Consider the following 21693-nt stretch of genomic DNA (forward strand, 5'->3'; position numbering starts at 1 on the left):
AACTGAGAATCAGAATGGTGTAGCACTGAAGGAGGCCATTCAGCCCACCAGCCACCTGCTGTTATTTGTTAAGGTGTCATATGACCACATCCAGCAACTTTGTGGGCAAAATTCAAAAAGTAAACAATTTAACTCACAGGAACACCTTGAGAAAATATTAAAGGTTATAAACTGAAGAGGGCAACACTTAAAACAAGCCTCCTCAATTAGCACAAAGTAGGGCAGCTTAACACATTCTGCAAAATCAGCATTCTTTAGCATTTTATTTCATTTCCAGTAATGTTTGGTATGTCTTTAGAAACAGATTTGATAAATATGTTTTAATAGTGAATGGAAGAATTTTTTTTTTAACAAGGGAAATCTCCTCAGGCAGCGCGGTGAACAGCCGGCCCGGGGTCCTCAGGCCGGACAAGATGGCGGCGCTGAGGCTGTGGAGCCGCTGCCGGAGGAAGGCGGGAACCCGGGGGCTGGGGGTCGGAGTCCGGGGGCTGGCAGGTGGGGGTCACCCGGTTACCGGAACCTCTCGCTTCTCAGACGCGCTGACAGGATCGAGAAGTCGCTGAGCCGCTTACCCGCGATCAGCCTGATTTACTGACCCTCCCCCCCTTCACCTTCCCTCTTACCTCACTGACCCCCCCCCACCCCCTCACTGACCCCTCCCCCCCTCTCTGAGCCCCCCACCCCCTCACTGACTCCTCCCCCCCTCACTGAGCCCCCCACCCCCTCACTGAGCCCCCCACCCCCTCACTGACCCCTCCCCCCCTCACTGACCCCCCCACCCCCTCACTGAGCCCCCCACCCCCTCACTGACCCCTCCCCCCCTCACTGACCCCCCCACCCCCTCACTGACCCCTCCCCCCTCACTGACCCCCCCCACCCCCTCACTGACCCCTCCCCCCTCACTGACACCCCCACCCCCTCACTGACCCCTCCCCCCCTCACTGACCCCCCCACCCCCTCACTGACCCCCCCACCCCCTCACTGACCCCTCCCCCCTCACTGAGCCCCCCACCCCCTCACTGAGCCCCCCACCCCCTCACTGAGCCCCTCCCCCTCACTGAGCCCCTCCCCCCCTCACTGAGCCCCCCACCCCCTCACTGAGCCCCTCCCCCCCTCACTGAGCCCCTCCCCCCTCACTGAGCCCCCCACCCCCTCACTGACCCCCTCCCCCCTCATTGAGCCCCCCACCCCCTCACTGAGCCCCTCCCCCCCTCACTGAGCCCCCCACCCCCTCACTGACCCCCCCCTCACTGACCCCCCCCTCACTGACCCCCCCAACCCCTCACTGACCCCCCCTCACTGACCCCCCCACCTCCTCACTGACCCCCCCCACCGACCCCCCCAACCCCTCACTGACCCCTCCCACCCCCTCACTAACCCCCCCACCCCCCTCACTGACCCCCCCTGTCTCCTCACGGACCCTCCCACCCCCCTCACCTTCTCCCACCCCGCTCACTGACCCCCCCGTCTCCTCACTGACGCCCCCAACCCACTTCACTGACCCCCCCACCCCCTCACTGACCCCCCCGTCTCCTCACTGACCCCCCCGTCTCCTCACTGACCCCCCCCGTCTCCTCACTGATGCCCCCCAACCCACCTCACTGACCCCCCCCACCCCCTCACTGACCCCCCCCACCCCCTCACTGACCCCCCACCCCCTCACTAACCCCACCATCCCCCTCACTGACCCCACCGTCTCCTCACTGACGCCCCCCCCAACCCACCTCACTGACCCCCCCCACCCCCTCACTGACCCCCCCACCCCCTCACTGACCCCCCCACCCCCTCACTGACCCCCCCACCCCCTCACTGACCCCCCCGTCTCCTCACTGACGCCCCCAACCCACTTCACTGACCCCCCCAACCCACTTCACTGACCCCCCCAACCCACTTCACTGACCCCCCCACCCCCTCACTGACCCCCCCGTCTCCTCACTGACCCCCCCGTCTCCTCACTGACCCCCCCGTCTCCTCACTGATGCCCCCCAACCCACCTCACTGACCCCCCCACCCCCTCACTGACCCCCCACCCCCTCACTGACCCCACCATCCCCCTCACTGACCCCACCGTCTCCTCACTGACGACCCCCCCAACCCACCTCACTGACCGCCCCACCCCCCTCACTGACCCCCCCACCCCCCCTCACTGACCCCCCCACCCCCCTCACTGACCCCCCCACCCCCTCACTGACCCCCCCCACCCCCTCACTGACCCCCCCCACCCCTCACTGACCCCCCCCACCCCTTCACTGACCCCCCACCCCCTTCACTGACCCCCCTGTCTCCTCACTGACCCCCCAACCCACCTCACTAACCCCCCCACCCCCCTCATTGACCCCCCCGTCTCCTCACTGACCCCCCCCAATCCACCTCACTGACCCCCCCACCCCCTCACTGACCCCCCTGACCCCCCCTGGCTCCTCACTGACCCCCCCAACCCACCTCACTGAACCCCCCCAACCCCCCTCACTGACCCCCCACTCTTCTCCCTCACTGACCTCCCCCTCACTGACCCCCGCTCTTCTCCCTCACTGACCCCCCCCTCACTGACCCCCCCTCACTGACCCCCCCCACCCCCCTCACCTTCCCCCACCCCTCACTGACCTCCCCCACCCTCCTCACTGACCACTCCACCCCCCACACTGCCCCCCGTCTCCTCACTGACCCCCCCAACGCCCCTCACTGACCCCCCCAACGCCCCTCACTGACCCCCCCAACGCCCCTCACTGACCCCCCCAACGCCCCTCACTGACCCCCCCAACGCCCCTCACTGACCCCCCCAACGCCCCTCACTGACCCCCCCAACGCCCCTCACTGACCCCCCCAACCCCCCTCACTGACCCCCCCAACCCCCCTCACTGACCCCCCCAACCCCCCTCACTGACCCCCCCAACCCACCTCACTGAGCCCCCACTCCTCCCCCTCACTGACTCCCCCCTCACTGACCCCCCCTCACTGACCCCCCCCTCACTGACCCCCCCCTCACTGACCCCCCCCTCACTGACCCCCCCTCACTGACTCCCCCCTCACTGACCCCCCCACTCCTCTCCCTCACTGACCCCCCCCACCCCCCTCACTGACCCCCCCGTCTCCTCACTGACCCCCCCACCCCCCTCACCTTCCCCCACCCCCCTGACTGACCCCCCCGTCTCCTCACTGACCCCCCCCAACCCACCTCACTGAACCCCCACCCCCTCACCTTCCCTCCCCCCTCACTGACCCCCCCTCCCCCCTCACTGACCCCCCCTCCCCCCTCACTGCCCCCCTCCCCCCTCACTGCCCCCCTCCCCCCTCACTGCCCACCTCCCCCCTCACTGCCCCCCTCCCCCCTCACTGACCCCCTCCCCCCTCACTGACCCCCCCACCCCCCTCACTGACCCCCCCGTCTCCTCACTGACGCCCCAACCCACCTCACTAACCCCCCTACCCCCCTCATTGACCCCCCCGTCTCCTCACTGATCCCCCCCAATCCCCCTCACTGACCCCCAATCCCCCTCACTGACCCCCAATCCCCCCTCACTGACCCCCCCAACCCCTCACTGACCCCCCCCACCCCCTCACGAACCCCCCCCCCGCCCCCCTCACTGACCCCCCCGTCTCCTCACTGACGCCCCCCCCAACCCACCTCACTGACCCCCCCCCCACCCCCTCACTGACCCCCCCACCCCCTCACTGACCCCCCCACCCCCTCACTGACCCCCCCACCCCCTCACTGACCCCCCCGTCTCCTCACTGACCTCCCCCCATCTCCTCACTGACCTCCCCCCATCTCCTCACTGACCCCCCCGTCTCCTCACTGACCCCACAACCCACCTCACTAACCCCCCCACCCCCCTCATTGACCCCCCCCGCATCCTCACTGACCCCCCCAATCCACCTCACTGACCCCCCCACCCCCTCACTGACCCCCCCCACCCCCCTCACTGACCCCCCCTGTCTCCTCACTGACCCCCCCAACCCACCTCACTGACCCTCCCCCAACCCCCACTCTTCTCCCTCACTGACCTCCCCCTCACTGAACCCCCACCCCTCACTGACCCCCGCTCTTCTCCCTCACTGACCCCCCCCACCCCCTCACTGACCCCCCCCTCACTGACCCCCCCACCCCCCTCACCTTCCCCCACCCCACACTGACCCCCCCAACCCACCTCACTGAGCCCCCACTCCTCCCCCTCACTGACTCCCCCCTCACTGACTCCCCCCTCACTGACCCCCCCCACTGACCCCCCCCTCACTAACCCCCCCCTCGCTGACCCCCCCTCGCTGACCCCCCCGCTCCTCTCCCTCACTGACCCCTGCTCTTCTCCCTCACTGAACCCCCCCTCACTGAACCCCCCCTCACTGAACCCCCCCCTCACTGAACCCCCCCCTCACTGAACCCCCCCTCACTGAACCCCCCCCTCGCTGACATTCCCTCGCTGACATTCCCTCGCTGACCCCCCCTCGCTGACCCCCCCTCGCTGACCCCCCCTCGCTGACCCCCCCTCGCTGACCCCCCCTCGCTGACCCCCCTGCTCCTCTCCCTCGCTGACCCCCCCGCTCCTCTCCCTCACTGGCCCCCTGCTCTTCCCCCTCACTGACCCCCCCACTCCCTCACTGACCCCCCCGCCCCCCTCACTGACCCCCCCGTCTCCTCACTGACGCCCCCCCCCAACCCACCTCACTGACCCCCCCCCCACCCCCTCACTGACCCCCCCCCACCCCCTCACTGACCCCCCCACCCCCTCACTGACCCCCCCACCCCCTCACTGACCCCCCCGTCTCCTCACTGACCTCCCCCCATCTCCTCACTGACCTCCCCCCATCTCCTCACTGACCTCCCCCCACCCCCTCACTGACCCCCCCGTCTCCTCACTGACCCCACAACCCACCTCACTAACCCCCCCACCCCCCCTCATTGACCCCCCCCGCATCCTCACTGACCCCCCCAATCCACCTCACTGACCCCCCCACCCCCTCACTGACCCCCCCCACCCCCCTCACTGACCCCCCCTGTCTCCTCACTGACCCCCCCAACCCACCTCACTGACCCTCCCCCAACCCCCACTCTTCTCCCTCACTGACCTCCCCCTCACTGAACCCCCACCCCTCACTGACCCCCGCTCTTCTCCCTCACTGACCCCCCCCACCCCCTCACTGACCCCCCCCTCACTGACCCCCCCACCCCCCTCACCTTCCCCCACCCCACACTGACCCCCCCAACCCACCTCACTGAGCCCCCACTCCTCCCCCTCACTGACTCCCCCCTCACTGACTCCCCCCTCACTGACTCCCCCCTCACTGACCCCCCCCACTGACCCCCCCCCTCACTAACCCCCCCCTCGCTGACCCCCCCTCGCTGACCCCCCCGCTCCTCTCCCTCACTGACCCCTGCTCTTCTCCCTCACTGAACCCCCCCTCACTGAACCCCCCCCTCACTGAACCCCCCCTCACTGAACCCCCCCCTCGCTGACCCCCCCTCGCTGACATTCCCTCGCTGACCCCCCCTCGCTGACCCCCCCTCGCTGACCCCCCTGCTCCTCTCCCTCGCTGACCCCCCCGCTCCTCTCCCTCACTGGCCCCCTGCTCTTCCCCCTCACTGACCCCCCCACTCCCTCACTGACCCCCCCACTCCCTCACTGACCCCCCCACTCCCTCACTGACCCCCCCACTCCCTCACTGACCCCCCCACCCCCTCACTGACCCCCCCACCCCCTCACTGACCCCCCCACCCCCTCACTGACCCCCCCACCCCCTCACTGACCCCCCCACCCCCTCACTGACCCCCCCCACCCCCTCACTGACCCCCCCCCCACCCCCTCACTGACCCCCCCCCCCCACCCCCTCACTGACCCCCCCCCCACCCCCTCACTGACCCCCCCCACCCCCTCGCTGACCCCCCCCACCCCCTCGCTGACCCCCCCACCCCCTCGCTGACCCCCCCATCCCCTCGCTGACCCCCCCCACCCCCTCGCTGACCCCCCCTCGCTGACCCCCCCCTCGCTGACCCCCCCTCGCTGACCCCCCCCTCGCTGACCCCCCCTCGCTGACCCCCCCTCACCTTCCCCCTCCCTTCACCTTCCCCCTCCCTTCACCTTCCCCCTCCCTTCACCTTCCCCCTCCCTCCACCTTCCCCCTCCCTCCACCTTCCCCCTCCCTCCACCTTCCCCCTCCCTCCACCTTCCCCCACCCTCCACCTTCCCCCACCCTCCACCTTCCCCCACCCTCCACCTTCCCCCTCCCTTCACCTTCCCCCTCCCTTCACCTTCCCCCTCCCTTCACCTTCCCCCTCCCTTCACCTTCCCCCTCCCTTCACCTTCCCCCTCCCTTCACCTTCCCCCTCCCTTCACCTTCCCCCTCCCTTCACCTTCCCCCTCCCTTCACCTTCCCCCTCCCTTCACCTTCCCCCTCCCTTCACCTTCCCCCTCCCCTCTCCCCCCTCCCCTCTCCCCCCTCCCCTCTCCCCCCCTCCCCTCTCCCCCCCTCCCCCCTCTCCCCCCCTCTCCCCCCCTCTCCCCCCCTCTCCCCCCCTCTCCCCCCCTCTCCCCCCCCTCTCCCCCCCTCTCCCCCCCTCTCCCCCCCTCTCCCCCCCTCTCCCCTCCTCTCCCCTCCTCTCCCCTCCTCTCCCCTCTCCCCTCTCCCCTTACTCCGCCTCACTTCCCCCACTCCTCTCCTGTCATCTGTTGTCTGCATTGCCTCCCTTCCTTAGACCAGCCACCCATCTAATCCGCTCAGACCCCTTGTAAAAGAAATGATGATAACTGACTGTTATGAAGAGAATTGGTCCTGTACCTCATGGCCCCACATAAGAAGCCACAGCCACTAATTTTGATTTAACTAACTTTTTATTCGTATTTCACATTTTAATACAAAAATTAAATGCGGATCCAGAAGCTGCTTGATGTCCTCTCGCACAATGTCACTCTTTAATGTTTTATTGAGGCTAATTCTTCCTGGAGTTTGGATTTTCCCCACACCTTAAGCCCTCCATTTCAGGCAAAGAGATGATTTCCTGTGAATTGCCCAAATAATTCGATATTTATCTGCCAAGAGAGGGCCTAAACTGTTCGGATGGCTTGTGTACCAATTAGTTCAGGGCTTTTTACCTTGTTTTCTATGGAGGCGTGTTTGTCCTTTTCATTTCCACTTGTAAAGGAACTTTAGTTCCAGGACTTGCAACCATCATCCCAAGCCCTGCCTGCTGAATCTTAGAATGACCTGTTGTAATGCTGTGTATCTAACTTGAGCGACCTCTACTCAACTGTTTTTCACTTTGGCTGTCTCTTTCATTTGCAGGAAAGTATGAGTATGATCTGTTGGTGATTGGAGGTGGTTCCGGTGGCCTTGCCTGTTCTAAAGAAGGTACAACTTAATTAACACTAACCAGGACACAACTGAGCATGTATCCTGACCTATCTCTCTCTCTGTCATTATCATCAAGTCAGGGGGCCAACTTTGGTTTATTGAGGAGCACAGGAGAGCACAGCAAGAGAAGGCATCTCTAAAAATGAGGTGCCAACTTTGTGAAGCTGCAACATGGGACGACATGCTGCTAAACCACATGCTGTAGACAGGGTTAAGCAATCCTACCAAGAAGGGCCTATATCAAAGCTCTGCAATCTTGCCATATCGAGTCGTGATTTTTTTTTTATTTGCGAACGTGGCTGGCTAGGCCAGCATTTATTGCCCATTCCTAATTGCCCTTGAAGATGTGATACTGAACCCCTGTCTTGAATTGCTGCAATCCATGTGGTGTAGGAACACCCACAGTAATGTTCAGAAGCGAGTCCCAGGATTTTGATCCAGCGACAGTGAAGGAGTGGCGATACAGTTCCAAGTCAGGATGGAGGGGAGCTTGCAGGTGGTGGTGTACCCATGCATCTGCTGCCCTTGTCCTTTGAGGTGGTAGAGGTCACGGATTTGGAAGGTGCTGTCGAAGGAGCCTTGTAGATAATACACACTGCTGCCACTGTATGTCGGTGGTGGACTGGGTGCCAATCGAGCGGGCGGCTTTGTTCTCCCATGGTGGTAGATAACGAATCAACTAATGGGAGGAGGAGGCTCAACAATGGCAAAGCCCAGCACACCGGTGCAAGAGTCAAAACTGAAATATTCATAACATCTTGGCCTCCTCCTAAGGTCCCCACCATCACAGATTCCAGTCTTGAATCACTGTATGTAATATCAAGAATTGGCTGAGTGCACTGGGTACAACAAAGGCATTGGGCCGCAACAACATCCTGGCTGTAGTGCTGCAGACTTGTGCTCCAGAACCAGTCATGTCTCAAGCTAAGCTGCTTCAGTACAGCTACATCACTGAAGCCTGCCTGACAAGTGGAAGATTGCCTGGCTGTGACCTATTCAGAAAAAGCAGGACATATCCAATTAGGCCAATTACTGCCTTATCAACTTGTACTTGATCATCAGCAAAGTGATGGTGTCATCGACTGCGCTATCAAGTGGCACCTACTCAGCAGTAACCTGCTCACCTATGCTCAGCTTAGATTCAGCCAGGACTTTGTGTCTCCAGACTTCATTACAGCCTTGGTCCAAACATGCATAAAAGAGCTGAATTCCAGAAGTGAGGTGAGAGGGATTGTCCTTGACATCGAGCAGCATTTGATCCAGTGTGGCATCAAAGAGCTCCAGCAAAACTGGAGTCGATGGGAATCGGGAGAACTCTCGATTGGAGTTGGAGTTGGAGTTGGAGTCATACCTATCACAATGGAAAATGGCTGTTGTTGTTGGAGGTGAATCATCTTAGCCTCATGACATTATTGCAGGACTTTCTTAGGGCAATGTCCTAGGCCCAATCATCTCCAGCTGCTTCATTAGTAATCTACCCCCCGTCATAAGGTCAGAAGCGACGTATGTTGACGATTGCACAGTTTTCAGCACCACTCGTAATTTCCAAGTTAATGAAGTAGTCTGTGCTTGCAGAACTGGACAACATCCAAGCTTTGGGCTGAAAAGTGGCAAGTAACATTTGTGCCATGCAAAAACCATCTCCAGTCGGGAATCTGCAAGTGCCAGGCAAAGACCATCTCCAGTCGGGAATCTGCAAGTGCCAGGCAAAGACCATCTCCAGTCGGGAATCTAACTGTCTCTCCTGACATTCAACGATGTTACCATTGTCAAATTCCTCCACATACTGTGGGGTGTGGGAGAGGCTCACCATTGACCAACTTTGAACTGGATCAGCCATATGGATAGTGTAGCAATAAGACCACAGCAAAGGCTTCGTACTCTGTTTTATTTATTGTTTTGATCAGTCACATGACCCCTGGTTTGTTCATCTAGAACCATAATAGCTTCAGTATATATATTACATACATAATCACTAAACAGGAAAATTTATTAATCATGTTCGTAAGAGGTCTACACTTGGAACACCCACTTACTGCATCCAAAGTGTGGTGTAGGGGCATGTTCAGAGTGCAGTACGTTTTCCCTTCCCTTTTATCCCTCCAACAGATTCCTACACGATTTAAGAAACATGATTATACTCACTAATGGAGCTACAATGTTGAATACAAAGGTTTCTGCACAGTGGGCTGAAGTGCTTCAGGATAGTATAATTATGATGTGAAATATAAACAAACTTTTAAACATTTTAGCATCTACAGTGGGCCTCTGTAAATTACTGTTATTAGTCTGTTAATAAGTTAATCATTTAAGCACCTGTTTCCTACCATATTGTCACTTCTTCCTGTTTCCCTGCTGTTTTGGTTGATTCTGATTGTTTAAATGGTCCTCTTGTAAATGTATTTTTGTAAACAGGCTTGATAATTTCCAGCAGGCTAACAAATTATTTGGAATAATTAATTTCTAATAATAATCCCACCCTCCTTTGGAAAAAATATTAAACCCAGGCCCCAAATGCCTTTTTGGGCAAACACAAGCGATCTCATGATGCTATACCAGATGGCATTCCCCCCATCTAACACACCTGCCAACTTAACCAAGACTAGATCGACTGGCTGCTTATCCCTCAGCACTGTTGAGCACTCGCTCATCTGCTTCATTGCCCTTTAGGGAAGGAAATCTGCCATCCTTAGCTGGCCTGGCCCACATGTGACTCTAATCCCACAGTAACGTGGTTAATTCTTAACTGCCCTCTGAAATGGTCTAGGAAGCCATTCCCTTGGATTGGAATGGGCAATAAGTGCTGAACCTTGTTAACGATGAATGAACAAAACCCCATGAATGAACACACACAACAATTGTGGTTGAGTTCCAAGTAGTAATTATTTAATAAGCATGCACTGAAGTTCAGAAAAAAATACTGAAGACGGATAATTGACAAAATTGAAGATGCACAAATCTTTTAAAAGTGGGAGGACAAGTTGATCAAGCTACAAAAAAAAAACAAAGTATCCTGGATTTTATAAAAGAGATGAAGGATACAAAAGGCAAAAGCTGATGCTAAACCTAGACAAATCACGGGTTAGGCCATGGTTAGAATATTGTGCCCAATTTTGGATGCCTTACTTTAGGAGCGATATGAAGGCTGTGGAAGTGGCACAGAAATGATCCACTAAGGTGATACCAGCAACGAGAGGCTTTAGTTATGACAAGAGTCTAAAGAGTCTTCGTTAGAGCAGAGAAGATTAAAGGGGAGACCTAATGGAGGTTTTCAAAATTGATGGATTTTGGTAAGCTAATTCAGGAAAACTTTTTCATTGTAGCTGGAGAACATTAAATTTAAGATAATCACCAAAAGAACAGCGGAGCAGGTTAGGAGAATTTTCTGTGCAGAGGATTGTTACGATATGGAATGCTGCATTAGAATCGCTGATTGAACTAAAATCTATAATCGCTTTTAAGAGGCAAGGGAATAAATTTTTTAAAAAGAAAATGTAAACGTTTTACATCGCGTTTACAGCACAGAATTGGTCCAGTTGGTCCTTGCTGGTGTTGTAGCTTCAGACAAGTCCCTCCTCATCCCTCTTCATCTCATTGTCAGCATAACCTTCTATTCTTTTCTCCCTCCTACGTTTATCCAGCTATCCCTTAAATGAATCTGTACTATTTTCCTCCGATACTTCCTGTAATAATGATTTTCACATTCTAGCAGCTCTCTGGGTAAAGTGTAGGGAAAGAAGAGGGAAGCAGGAGTAAATGGCTGACCCTTTCAGAAAGTTAGTGAAGATGCAATTGGTCAAATAGCTCAGACTGCCATGTAAGCTGTTGTAAGAAATTTAACTATATTGCACTGTCTAATTTGAATGGTTATGTAATGTACTTTTGAAAAATTTTATGAATAAAGTTTTTTTTTTGAGGAAAATAAAGCTGTATGCTGGATCAGCTCAGTGGATGAAACTTTTGCTTGAGTGGCACCCTCAAGTCACACTAAAGGGACAGATCTGCTTTATATTTGTGTCTGGTCAGTGACCCATGCCTTGTAGACAGAGATTCTGATTAATCAGCGAATAAACAAATCATCTGACCTACAAAAGGAACCAGAGTGCAATGCGGAAGGTGCAACCTTCCATTGCCATTAATGTATAGATGCAAACAATATTATTTTCTCCTAATCACTGTCGTTTGGCTGCTGTGTAAAACAGATCTTCAGTCTAATCACTGTTTGTTTCAAATTCCCTACAGCGGCCCAGTATGACAGAAAAGTAGTGGTGTTAGATTATGTGGAGCCATCACCTAAAGGTAAGAACATGGATTCCTATGCTAAAATACTAAAACTGCTTACGGCAATGGGCTGGTCATCTGTGCCTCTCTGTCCTTGAATTTTAACATTAGATTGGTATAGTACTAGAATTTGAGTGTTGTCATGGCATTGATGAGATTGAACGTCCAATATTGCCTTTGATCAATAATAAAATACTGCCACAAAAGTCACTCAGATCCAGTCCTGCCGGAGAGAGCTGGCATGTGCTCTAGTACTAATTTTGGTGGTTTCTTGATGTAGGCTGTGATTTGGATGAAAGCTGCTACTTCACTAAATCAGGATTTGTGGTCTGACCCCTTAACATAGAAAGATAGGAAGATTTATGGCACAGAAGGAGGCCATTAAGGCCACCTTATCTGTGTTGGTTGAAAAAGAGTAATCCAGCCTAATCCCACGCCAGCTCTTGGTCCGTAACCCTGTAGGCATCCAAGTGCGTATCCAAGTGTTTTTTCAATGCAATGAAGGCTTCTGCCCCCACCACCCTTTCAGGTGGTGCGTGCCAGACCCCACTTACCTCTGGTGAAAAAACATAGCCCTCAACTTCGCTCCAATCCTTCCACCAGTTACTTCAAAATGATGTCACTAATTATTGATCTCTCTGCTAAGGGAACTAAGTCCTTCCTATCCACTCTATCTAGGCCCCTCATAATTTTATACACCTCAATTAAATCTTTCCTTGGCCTCCTCTGTTCCAAAGAAAACAACCCCAGCCTATCCAATCTTTCTTCATAGCTAAGATTCTCCATTCCTGGCAACGTCCTCATAAATCTCCTCTGTACCCTCTTCAATGCGATCACAAATAGTGAATGTATATTTAGGCAGGATGTGGTAATGTAATTTGGTGATTCATATTAGACAAATACTTTTTTATTTTTTTCTCCTTTCATCATCTCCCTTTCCCACTTCTCCCACCCACCTTCAAAAGACAGTGACTCATGCTGGTTCAGTTCCACAAGTGTCCAATCTATACCTGCCAGCAGCTGTCCTCTGCCTTTCTCAAGTGACCATTCCTCAGGTGGACACATGGTAAAATTGGTTGTAGCTCCCTCAGATACACAGTAACTGGGAACACTAATACTGGGAAGCTGAAATAAGGTTACATTAATTGGATTCAAGGTCTAGGTATCAGTCTGCAATCTTTCTATTTCTCTAAAGTACCATAAGTAATCTCCTATGGAAGCAACAAAGCCAATTGTACCAATATGTTTGTAGCAACTTGCACCTTCTGGCAGGCCTTGACTCTGCTCCCCAGGTGGAGCTGAGCTCTAATTCCAGCTTCCTGGCAGGCTTTAATTTTGTGGCCACAGATGAACCTCGACCCCACTGCTTAGCTCGGCCCTGATCCAGACCACAAAACACGCCCTGACTTTCCAGTTACAGAGAGGCCTGAACTTTATCTACCAATCCCCACCACCCATGAGCCCCAACTGTACTCTTCAGAGTTTTCAAACGAAGGTTAGAACTCACTGAAGGGTTGAGACTTTCTTGGAACAGAAGCAATTTGTAAATGGAACTACTCCTGTTTCCTTGTGCATATGTTGGTTGCTGCTCAGGACTCAGCTCCACAGTCTTGCTGCTCCTGCCTTTGTTACCCTGCTTCACCTGCAGCCTTGCCTTACGCTGCACTATTAAGACTCCACCAGTATCTTCCACCTCTCAGTTGAATCCAACCTGATTTTTGCTGACGTTTGGCCTGTTCTACCCAGGCCTTCTGTGTGGTTGGCTGTTGGAAGATACTTTGCCCCTCTTTTCTAGCCCCAGGATTAATTTTCCCCTGGTTAAATTTGAAGTGCTGATTATTTGGACAAATGTAAACTTGTCTCAACAAACTTTCCAATTTGTTTTGCCATTTTATATTCTCCTACCTACTTTATTACTAAAGCAGGCAGACAGGAATTATGGCCTCCAAAGCGCTTGATTATCCTTTGGCCAGGGATGAGGTTTGAGGTCAGATGGAGAAGGATTCAAGAAAAGGTTTATTTAAGAAAAAAAGAGCAAATTAGGAAAATAAAGACTTTTGATGCTAAGGCGTATGCTTAAAACTCCATAGACTATAAGACAAATGAAGAACTGCTTGAAATTGCGAGAGCACAAAGAACTCATTAAAAAAAGTGACATACAGAAAATAAAATGTCAGTATTTTGGCCATTTGATCAGAGCTGAAAAGCTACAGAGATCTTCTCCCTTTCCCACTTCTCCCACCCACCTTCAAAAGACAGAAGGGAAGCAGAAAGAGGAGTTGACGTAGGTGTAGTTGGATGATAGATATCACCGAGCGGTTGCAGAAGAGGATGTGAGAGGATGGTGCAAAACAGACAAGCATGACTGAACATTACAGCAGATCACCTGGTACAAGCAGGACAAGACAGAAGGAAAATACAATTTTTACTTTCTGCCCTTCTAACATAAATGTGTAAATCGCTAATCAATTTCAAACTAAGTTCGAAATAAAAACTTAGGACCAGATTCATTTGGTTGGTAGCACTCTTGCTTCTGAATCAGAAGGTTATGGATTCAAGCCCCCACCCCTGAGGCTTGAGTATATAATATGGCCTGATGTTCTGAAACCAAGGATGTGCTGCACTGTCAGAAGTGCCATATTTAGGGTATATTTGGCCGAGGCCCTGTCTGCCTGTGTAGGTGGGTGTAAAATACGCCTTGGGATGTCCTGGGGACAGGAAAAGCATTGCAGAAATACAAGTCTTTTTCCTTCATTGAATCTCTTGTGTATTTTTTTTTAACTTCGGAATGTGGCATCTATTTTGTTGCAAGAAGGTGTGTAACTTACATCATTGTTTGCTGTCTTCCAGGCACGAGATGGGGTCTTGGTGGCACTTGTGTCAATGTAGGCTGTATTCCGAAAAAGCTAATGCATCATGCAGCCCTGCTGGGGGGTGCCATTAAAGATGGCAAGAATTATGGCTGGGATGTACCCCTGCCTGTACATCATGACTGGTATGTTTAAATTTTTAACACACAAGAATAAATTGTTTCGTTATGGTGTGTTGGAGGTCCTGAGAAGTGGTGAGGCATTTATTGCAGGAGGATAAATTATACAAACTGTAAAAAAAAAAATCATAAAGGAATACGGTTAATCTTTGGTTAGGGCAGGTGGATAGAAGAATTCATGCTTGCTTACCCTCCCGAGGCATTAGCTGCACAGGCACCTTGATGTAAACCTGAGAGTTGGTTGCCTTCTCCTTCCTGTTGAGTAGGGAATGATGCTGAGAACCAGGGACGTAGAAGCACATTGTTTCCTTATATTTAAAGTCACTAAGTGTCAGAATAGCTCAGTTGGCAGAATTCTTATCCCAAAGTCAGAAGATTGAGGGTTCAACTCCCATACAAAAACTTTAGGTGGACATTTCAGTGCAGTACTGTCTGTAGTGCTGCGTTGTCAATGGTGTCATCTTTCGGTGAGATGTCCAGTAGTTCAGAGGGGGATGTAAAAGATCCTGTGGCATTAATTAAAGAAGAACAGGTAGTTCCCATTGCTTGGCCAACATTACTCCCCTCAGTCAACATTATCATGAACAGATTAATTGGGCATTCATCTCATTTATTGTTTGTGGGATCTTGTCAGCTCCACTTAAGTGTCTTGCAACAGTGACTCCATTTTAAAAGTAATCCATGAGTTATGAAAAGCTTTGAGGTGGCATGTGGATGTTATCAGGCACCATCTAAATGCAGTTTCTTTTTGCTATATTTGCAAATGCTTTTGTTGGATTTTTAAAAAAATGCATTTTTGCATTAGTAGGGCCAGCACATTAATTCCCCTCTAAACCTCTTGAAAATTTTAACTTGTTTGCATGAAATTTTCAGACGAAGATGTGCATTTGAGTCTTTTTATCTCTCTTCATCTTGCTTTGTCCCCGGACTGTCAATTTGTTTATTCGTTCATGGAAAGTGGGCGTCACTGGCTGGGCCAGCATTTATTGCCCATCCCTAATCGTCGTTGAGAAGGTGGTGGTGAGCTGCCTTCTTGAACAGCTGCAGTCCATGTGGTGTAGTTGCATCCACAGTGCTATTAGGGAGGGAGTTCCAGGATTTTGACCCAGCGAAAGTGAAGGAACGGCACTATATTTCCAAGTCAGGATGGTGAGTGGCTTGAGGGGAACTTCCAGGCGGTGGTGTTCCCATGTGTCTGCTGCCCTTGTCCCTCTAGATGGTAGTGGTCATGCATTTGGAAGGAGCTGCCTCAGGTGCCTTGGTGAGTTTTTGTAGTGCATCTTGTAGATGGTATGTACTGCTGCATATTAATGTACAGTAGCTAGCATGGGCAGCAGTTCTTTCAGTAGCAGCTGATGCAAGTGTCTGTACTTTGGGAAGTGTGAGCCTAGTTTGTGTGCTTTGACTGACCATTATCGTTGTTAAACCTGAATCTCTCCCTCTCGACTGCGTATGCACACTTTCTGTTGGGCTGGGAGTCATTGGATAGAAGTCAGCATTTTGAATCCTGATTTGACTTCTCCTTTGCCTGGTTCTGAGATGCTTGACCAATTATGGTACCTTTGCCATGATCCTGGATAAGCTAACTTGGCACACTATGGCACTGGAACCTGGGATCATTTGGTGTCCATGACTTGTTGCTATCATGGCAGCCATAAGTTGATGCAAGCAATTTAGGTAGCACTAGTATTTCAAAACTAATATTGTTTTCCCTTTATGCAAGTAATAGTTTCTCCTTTCCCTACATCTGGAGCATTTGGAGTGCTGCCATTTAATAGATTATGATTTATTGTACAGTATGTATAATGAGAGGAGTGCAATTGAATTTTACACTGAAAGATAAGTAGGAGCTTTTGTGATTAGCATACAGCTACTGGTCATGATGTGTTTTAATGAAGGTGTTTCATTCGCAGAACCATTAAAACAACATTAAGTCGTTGTAGAGAATTATGATTATCCTTGACATCCTTCTATTTCTGCTGATTAATTTGTGGGAGTCGGTTAGGGCGATGTGTTTAAATAACTTCCTAGCCTGACTGTGAGCGAACAGAAGTAACATAATATGAAGTACTGTAGTAGCAAATTGGAGATGCCTTCTTTTGAAACACAAAGGATGCTACATTTTAAAGCTTATTTGTTGTAAATCAAAGTTGATAGGATTGTTAAAAATGTAAAAATGTCTCCTTTGGCTCCTGGGAGTTCCTTTGTATCAGAGAAAATACCTCTCTTGACTAGTGAACTAATGTTGGTTGAAAAGGACTTGCTAACACTGACTGGTTTGCTTTACGAGCACCATTGATGAGTGCCAATATTGGCATTGGCCATCTCTCTTGGGGTCTAGCACAGTTATCCTGCATCTGAGATCATTGGTTCCATCTATGAAAACATGATAATGAGGATCTTCTGCTAGGCCTCTCAACAGCTTTTTTGACCAGCACTGTTGTATGATTGGGAACATTAGCTTTGAATTTTAAGTATAGAAGCTGGAGGAGGCCATTTGACCCTTCAAGCCTGCTCCGACATTCAACAAGATCATGGCTGATCTTCTACCTCAACTGCACCTTCCTGCATTAACCCATATCCCTTGATTGCCTCAGTATCCAAAATTCTATCGAGCTCTGTTTGAATATACTCAACGACTGAGCATCCACTACTCTTGGTAGAGAATTACAAAGTTTCACAATCATTTGAGTGAAGAAATTTCTCCATCTCAGCCCTAAATGTTTGGCACCACATGATCTTCCTTTGTCCCAATTCGTATGACAGAGTGAAAATGGATGTATAATCAGAACCATGAATCAAGGAATCTTCTGTGATGCTCTGCTTTGCCAAACAGATTATTTTATTCTTCCATGGGTTGTGAGCATCGCTGGCAAGACCAGAGTTTGTTTCCCATCTCTAACTGCCGTTGAGAAGGTCGTGGTGAGCTGCCTTCTTGAACCGCTATAGTCCATCAGGCGTAGGTACACCCACTGTTCTGGGTGTGCAAAAGGGAGTTCTAGGCTCTAACCCAGCAATAGCAAAGGAACTGTGATGTAGTTCCAAGTCAGGATAGTGTGTGGCTTGGAAGGGAGCTTGAAGTTAGTGGTGTTCCCAAGTATCTGCTGCCCTGTTAAGGATGTTGCAGGTTTGAATGGTGCTGTCAAAGGAGGCCTGGTAAGTTGCTGCAGTGCATCTTGTGGATCGTGTACGCTGCTGTCACTGTGCACCAATGTTGGAGGTAGTGAATGTAAGTTGGTGGATGGGATACTGATCAAGTGGCTCTGCTTTGTTCTGGATGGTTTCGATCTTCTTTAGTGTTGGTGGAGCTGTACTCATCCAGGTAAGTGGAGAGTATTCCATCGCACTTCTGACTTGGCAATGGTAGACAGGCTTTGGGCAGTCAGGAGCTGGGGGTTTCAGCTATTGAATGTCAGTGGCAGATGATTCTTTTTTGTTGGAGATAATGCCTGTCACTTGTATGGCATGAATGTAACATGCCACTTATAAACCCATGTGGTAGGGAATGGAACATCCTGTGAACATTCATTTTTGCATATAATTTTTGCATTGACAGAACAATTGGATGTGTAATTTTCCAGGGAAAACCTAAATGTTTCATAATTTTGCAACAGATTCTGTGCCCAAAATGTGACGCAATGTGTTTTGTCCATCCCTTGTTTTTAACTTGTTCCTGTGCTAGTTTTATTTTTCTTAAACCTGATTTTTAGTTTGTAGCCTGAGAAATATGGAATATTATTTATGCATTATCATGATCAAGTACGTACGGTGGTAATTTATCCTACTTCAGTTACACTACTTGTTAAAGGTTCATTATTCACCCCATGGCCAGCGTCCCAGACTACATTGTGCATAAATTCAGGAGGAAGGTCATAAGGAGTGTGGGTTTGTCTGTACTAGGGTTGAGAAAAAGTATCTATAGCAATTTTGTATGGTAGCAACCATAATTTAGCATCAGGCAAAATACTGTGGATGCTGAAAATATGAAAAATAAATAAAAAATGTTGGAAACACTCAGCAAAAAAAGGTGGCTTCCATTAAATAGCACCTTTCGTGACCACAGGACGTCCTAAAGCACTTCGCAGCTAATGAAGTACTTTTGAATTTTAGTCACCATTGTGATGTAGGAAACACAGCCAATTTATGCACAGCAAGCCCCCACAAACAGCAATGTTGCAATGACCAAATAATCTGTCTTTTTTGTGTATGACATCTATTGAGGGATAAGTAATGGCCAGGACACAGGGAGAATTCCCTTGCTCATATTCGAAATACAATGGCAGGGAATGGGAGGGCAGAAGGTGGGATCAAAACAGAAGGTCTGTGATAGGGTGGAGGGCAGGAGTGATTAAATGACGAAAGGGATTACAGGGCAAGGCAGAAAGAGGTGGTGATGGAAGAAACAAAAGATGGGTCGAGAAGTGTAAGCATCTGATTGGAGGTGTATGTGAATTCAGCTCTTATGCAGTAACTCCTCCAATTGCACACCTCATGTATTTCATGTATTAGTTTGAGACCTGTACCTAGAAAGAATAATGAAGAGCAGTAGACCTGGGTTATACTCCTGGCTACAAAAGCAAAATACAGCGGATGCTGGAAATCAGAAATAAAAATAGAAAATGCTGGAAACACTCAGCAGGTCAGGCAGCATCTGTGGAGAGAGAAAAGAGTTAACGTTTCCAGTTTAACATTTCGGATCTCTCCACACACATGCTGGCAGACTTGCTGCATGTTTCCCACAGTTTCTGTTCTTATTTTATACTCTTGGCTTCCAGTTACTCTCCCTATTGTGGATAGGAAAACTGAAATTCTGTGCATGCAATTCCTGAGTGTGAATAAATGCAGTTATATGTACAGTAGGTTTAATTGCCGTTTATATTTTTAATGCGATCAGCCAGTGGAACAATTCTCCAGTTCATCAGTTGTTCCTATGGTTGTAAAGCAGCATGAGCTGACTTCCCCAAGGTGGTACGCCACAGCATGTCAGAATTCCAAATGGCTAACTTGTAAGAATGCAGTATACTATTTCAATCGCTGGGAAGTGAAAATTGCCTTTCATTGACGGAGACTATGTAATATAATTTGCCTGTGGGTTAGTTTCCCTGATTAATATCAGCAGACTTCTATAATAATTGATAGCAAAAAGTCAGTAGGTGAAGGACCTAGAATAATAACCATTACACTTGGTTTTTTAAAAGAATGGAGTATAAGATTTAAAGAATGAAAAGCAAACTCTTTTACTTTGGCTGTTTGCACAGAGTTAGAATAAAGACTAAAAATGACAAAAACTGGTTTAACTTTCTAAGGCGCTTCTGCTTCTTAAAAGCATCATATGGAAATAAGTTAATCTGTTTTGAGTTTGTGTGGCACCAGTCAGATGATCTCATCAGGCACCTGAAGGTACATTCGGGCAGTGAGGCGCCAGTTAGGTTTGGAAAATGAGAGGAATACAAAGAATGTTGATGTGATGATTTTCCCTAAACCTAGTGGCAAGTCTGAAATGTGTGTTGCCTCACACCTCGAGTGATGTGATGAAGAAATCATTCCAATCTGCCTGCTCTTTAACTGGCAGGTGATAAACATATAGTTGTCAGGTTGCTTCAAGTTCCCATCAAGCCAACAAAAATATCAGGCAATTCCTGGCTGTCTGTCCTCGGGCACATAATATCCTCTAGTTGTCAGTTGATGGACCTGAATGCTCTTTTTCTGTTGCAGGTAGAGATCTAAAATAGGATACAAGAGGCTGCAAAAGGGGAATAAAAACCAAGTGCTGGAAAAACTCAACAGGCCTGGCAGCATCTGTGAAGTGAGAAACAGAGTTAATGTTTCAAGCCGAAAATGACACTTCCTTGAAACTTGTTTCTCTCTCCAAAGATGCTGCCAGACCTGCTGAATTTATCCAGCACTTTGTGTTTTTAATTCAGATTTCTGGCATCCACAGTATTTTGCTTTTATTTTGCTGACTAAAGGGGACTTTGGAGATTAGAAAGAAGTTGCTTAAAGGAGCAATATACCTTTTTAGAACATAATGATACATTGTACTCTTTCCCCAAGAAAAGTGTGCTTAAATTAGAAAACAAAAAGGGTCAGTTTTCTCATTTGGCCCCTCCCTCCACAACATAGGTGCAGTTTACTTTATTACAGATTGGCTCCAATCCATCAGTTTCTTAAGACGGGTGATGAGCCAATCTAAAAAAAAAAAAGGATACTGTGAAATTTATTCCTGACCACACCTCGCATGGATTCGCAGAATCTCAGCTGGTTTTATTGTGAGTCTACCCCAGGTTTCTAGGGGTGAAGGTTGGGTGAAATAGGAAAGAAAAGGAGTTTTCTCTTGTCTAGAAATAAACATGGGAACAATGATGGTAGAGTAAAAGACCCTTTAGTCCATCCAGCCTGCCCCACACAATTATGATGCCTTCTGCATAACAGACTAACTCTGTTATGACATGGCAGATGATATGTGCCAGTCGGCTCAAATCCACGAGGGAAACTTGATCACGCTGCTTTGCAATTATATTTTATTTTGAGATACGTGCCCTGCATTCAGAAGTACTAAGACCACCATGACTTCAGAGGTTTTTAGAAAACTAAATTAAACATTTGATTAATAAAGGAAAGGATTTCAAGCACATGCCTAGGTCTACAAATTATTACTATAATAACTCCTAAAACTCCTAATTATTCTGGCTTCCAGTTACACCCCTGTTAAGGCAACAGTAAAACAAATAGATTTAAACAGACCCAGGCAAAACCACGCAATACCCTGAACAATTGAATTCAAAGTGAATTTTCTCAGCTTTGGTTCCTGTAGACAGCAACTTGATGCACAGAGGCTGGAGACTTTTTACACTTGTTAAATCTTAGAATGCCATTCTCCTGATACATAATCTCATCTCCTTTATACATGTTTCTCCCTTTTAATGCAAATTCCATTGTTCCCATATGTTTTTGCAACTTTACTTTTCTCATAATATAAATCTTTCATAGTACTAATTTTTATCAGTAACCTTTGGGGAAAAATAAACGCAGTTTGGCTTAGCTACTTCTGGCTAGGGGTAATACCCTACCATTTCTTT

General features: G+C 50.1%; 1 protein-coding gene across 2 annotated transcripts in view; it reads left to right on the forward strand.

The window, feature by feature from the left end:
* The first annotated feature begins 397 nt into the window (after window positions 1-397).
* txnrd2.2 (thioredoxin reductase 2, tandem duplicate 2) overlaps window positions 398-21693 on the forward strand; it is a 101304-nt gene continuing 80008 nt past the window's right edge. For both annotated transcript variants that reach the window (XM_041203186.1, XM_041203187.1), the window contains exons 1-4: window positions 398-495; window positions 7276-7341; window positions 11587-11643; window positions 14476-14620. In XM_041203186.1, coding sequence (XP_041059120.1) covers window positions 414-495; window positions 7276-7341; window positions 11587-11643; window positions 14476-14620 — 350 coding nt within the window. In that variant the 5' untranslated portion in view covers window positions 398-413. The remainder of the gene's footprint in view (window positions 496-7275; window positions 7342-11586; window positions 11644-14475; window positions 14621-21693) is intronic.

This window comes from Carcharodon carcharias, chromosome 13, assembly GCF_017639515.1.
Source record: "Carcharodon carcharias isolate sCarCar2 chromosome 13, sCarCar2.pri, whole genome shotgun sequence".
Classification (NCBI taxonomy): domain Eukaryota; kingdom Metazoa; phylum Chordata; class Chondrichthyes; order Lamniformes; family Lamnidae; genus Carcharodon; species Carcharodon carcharias.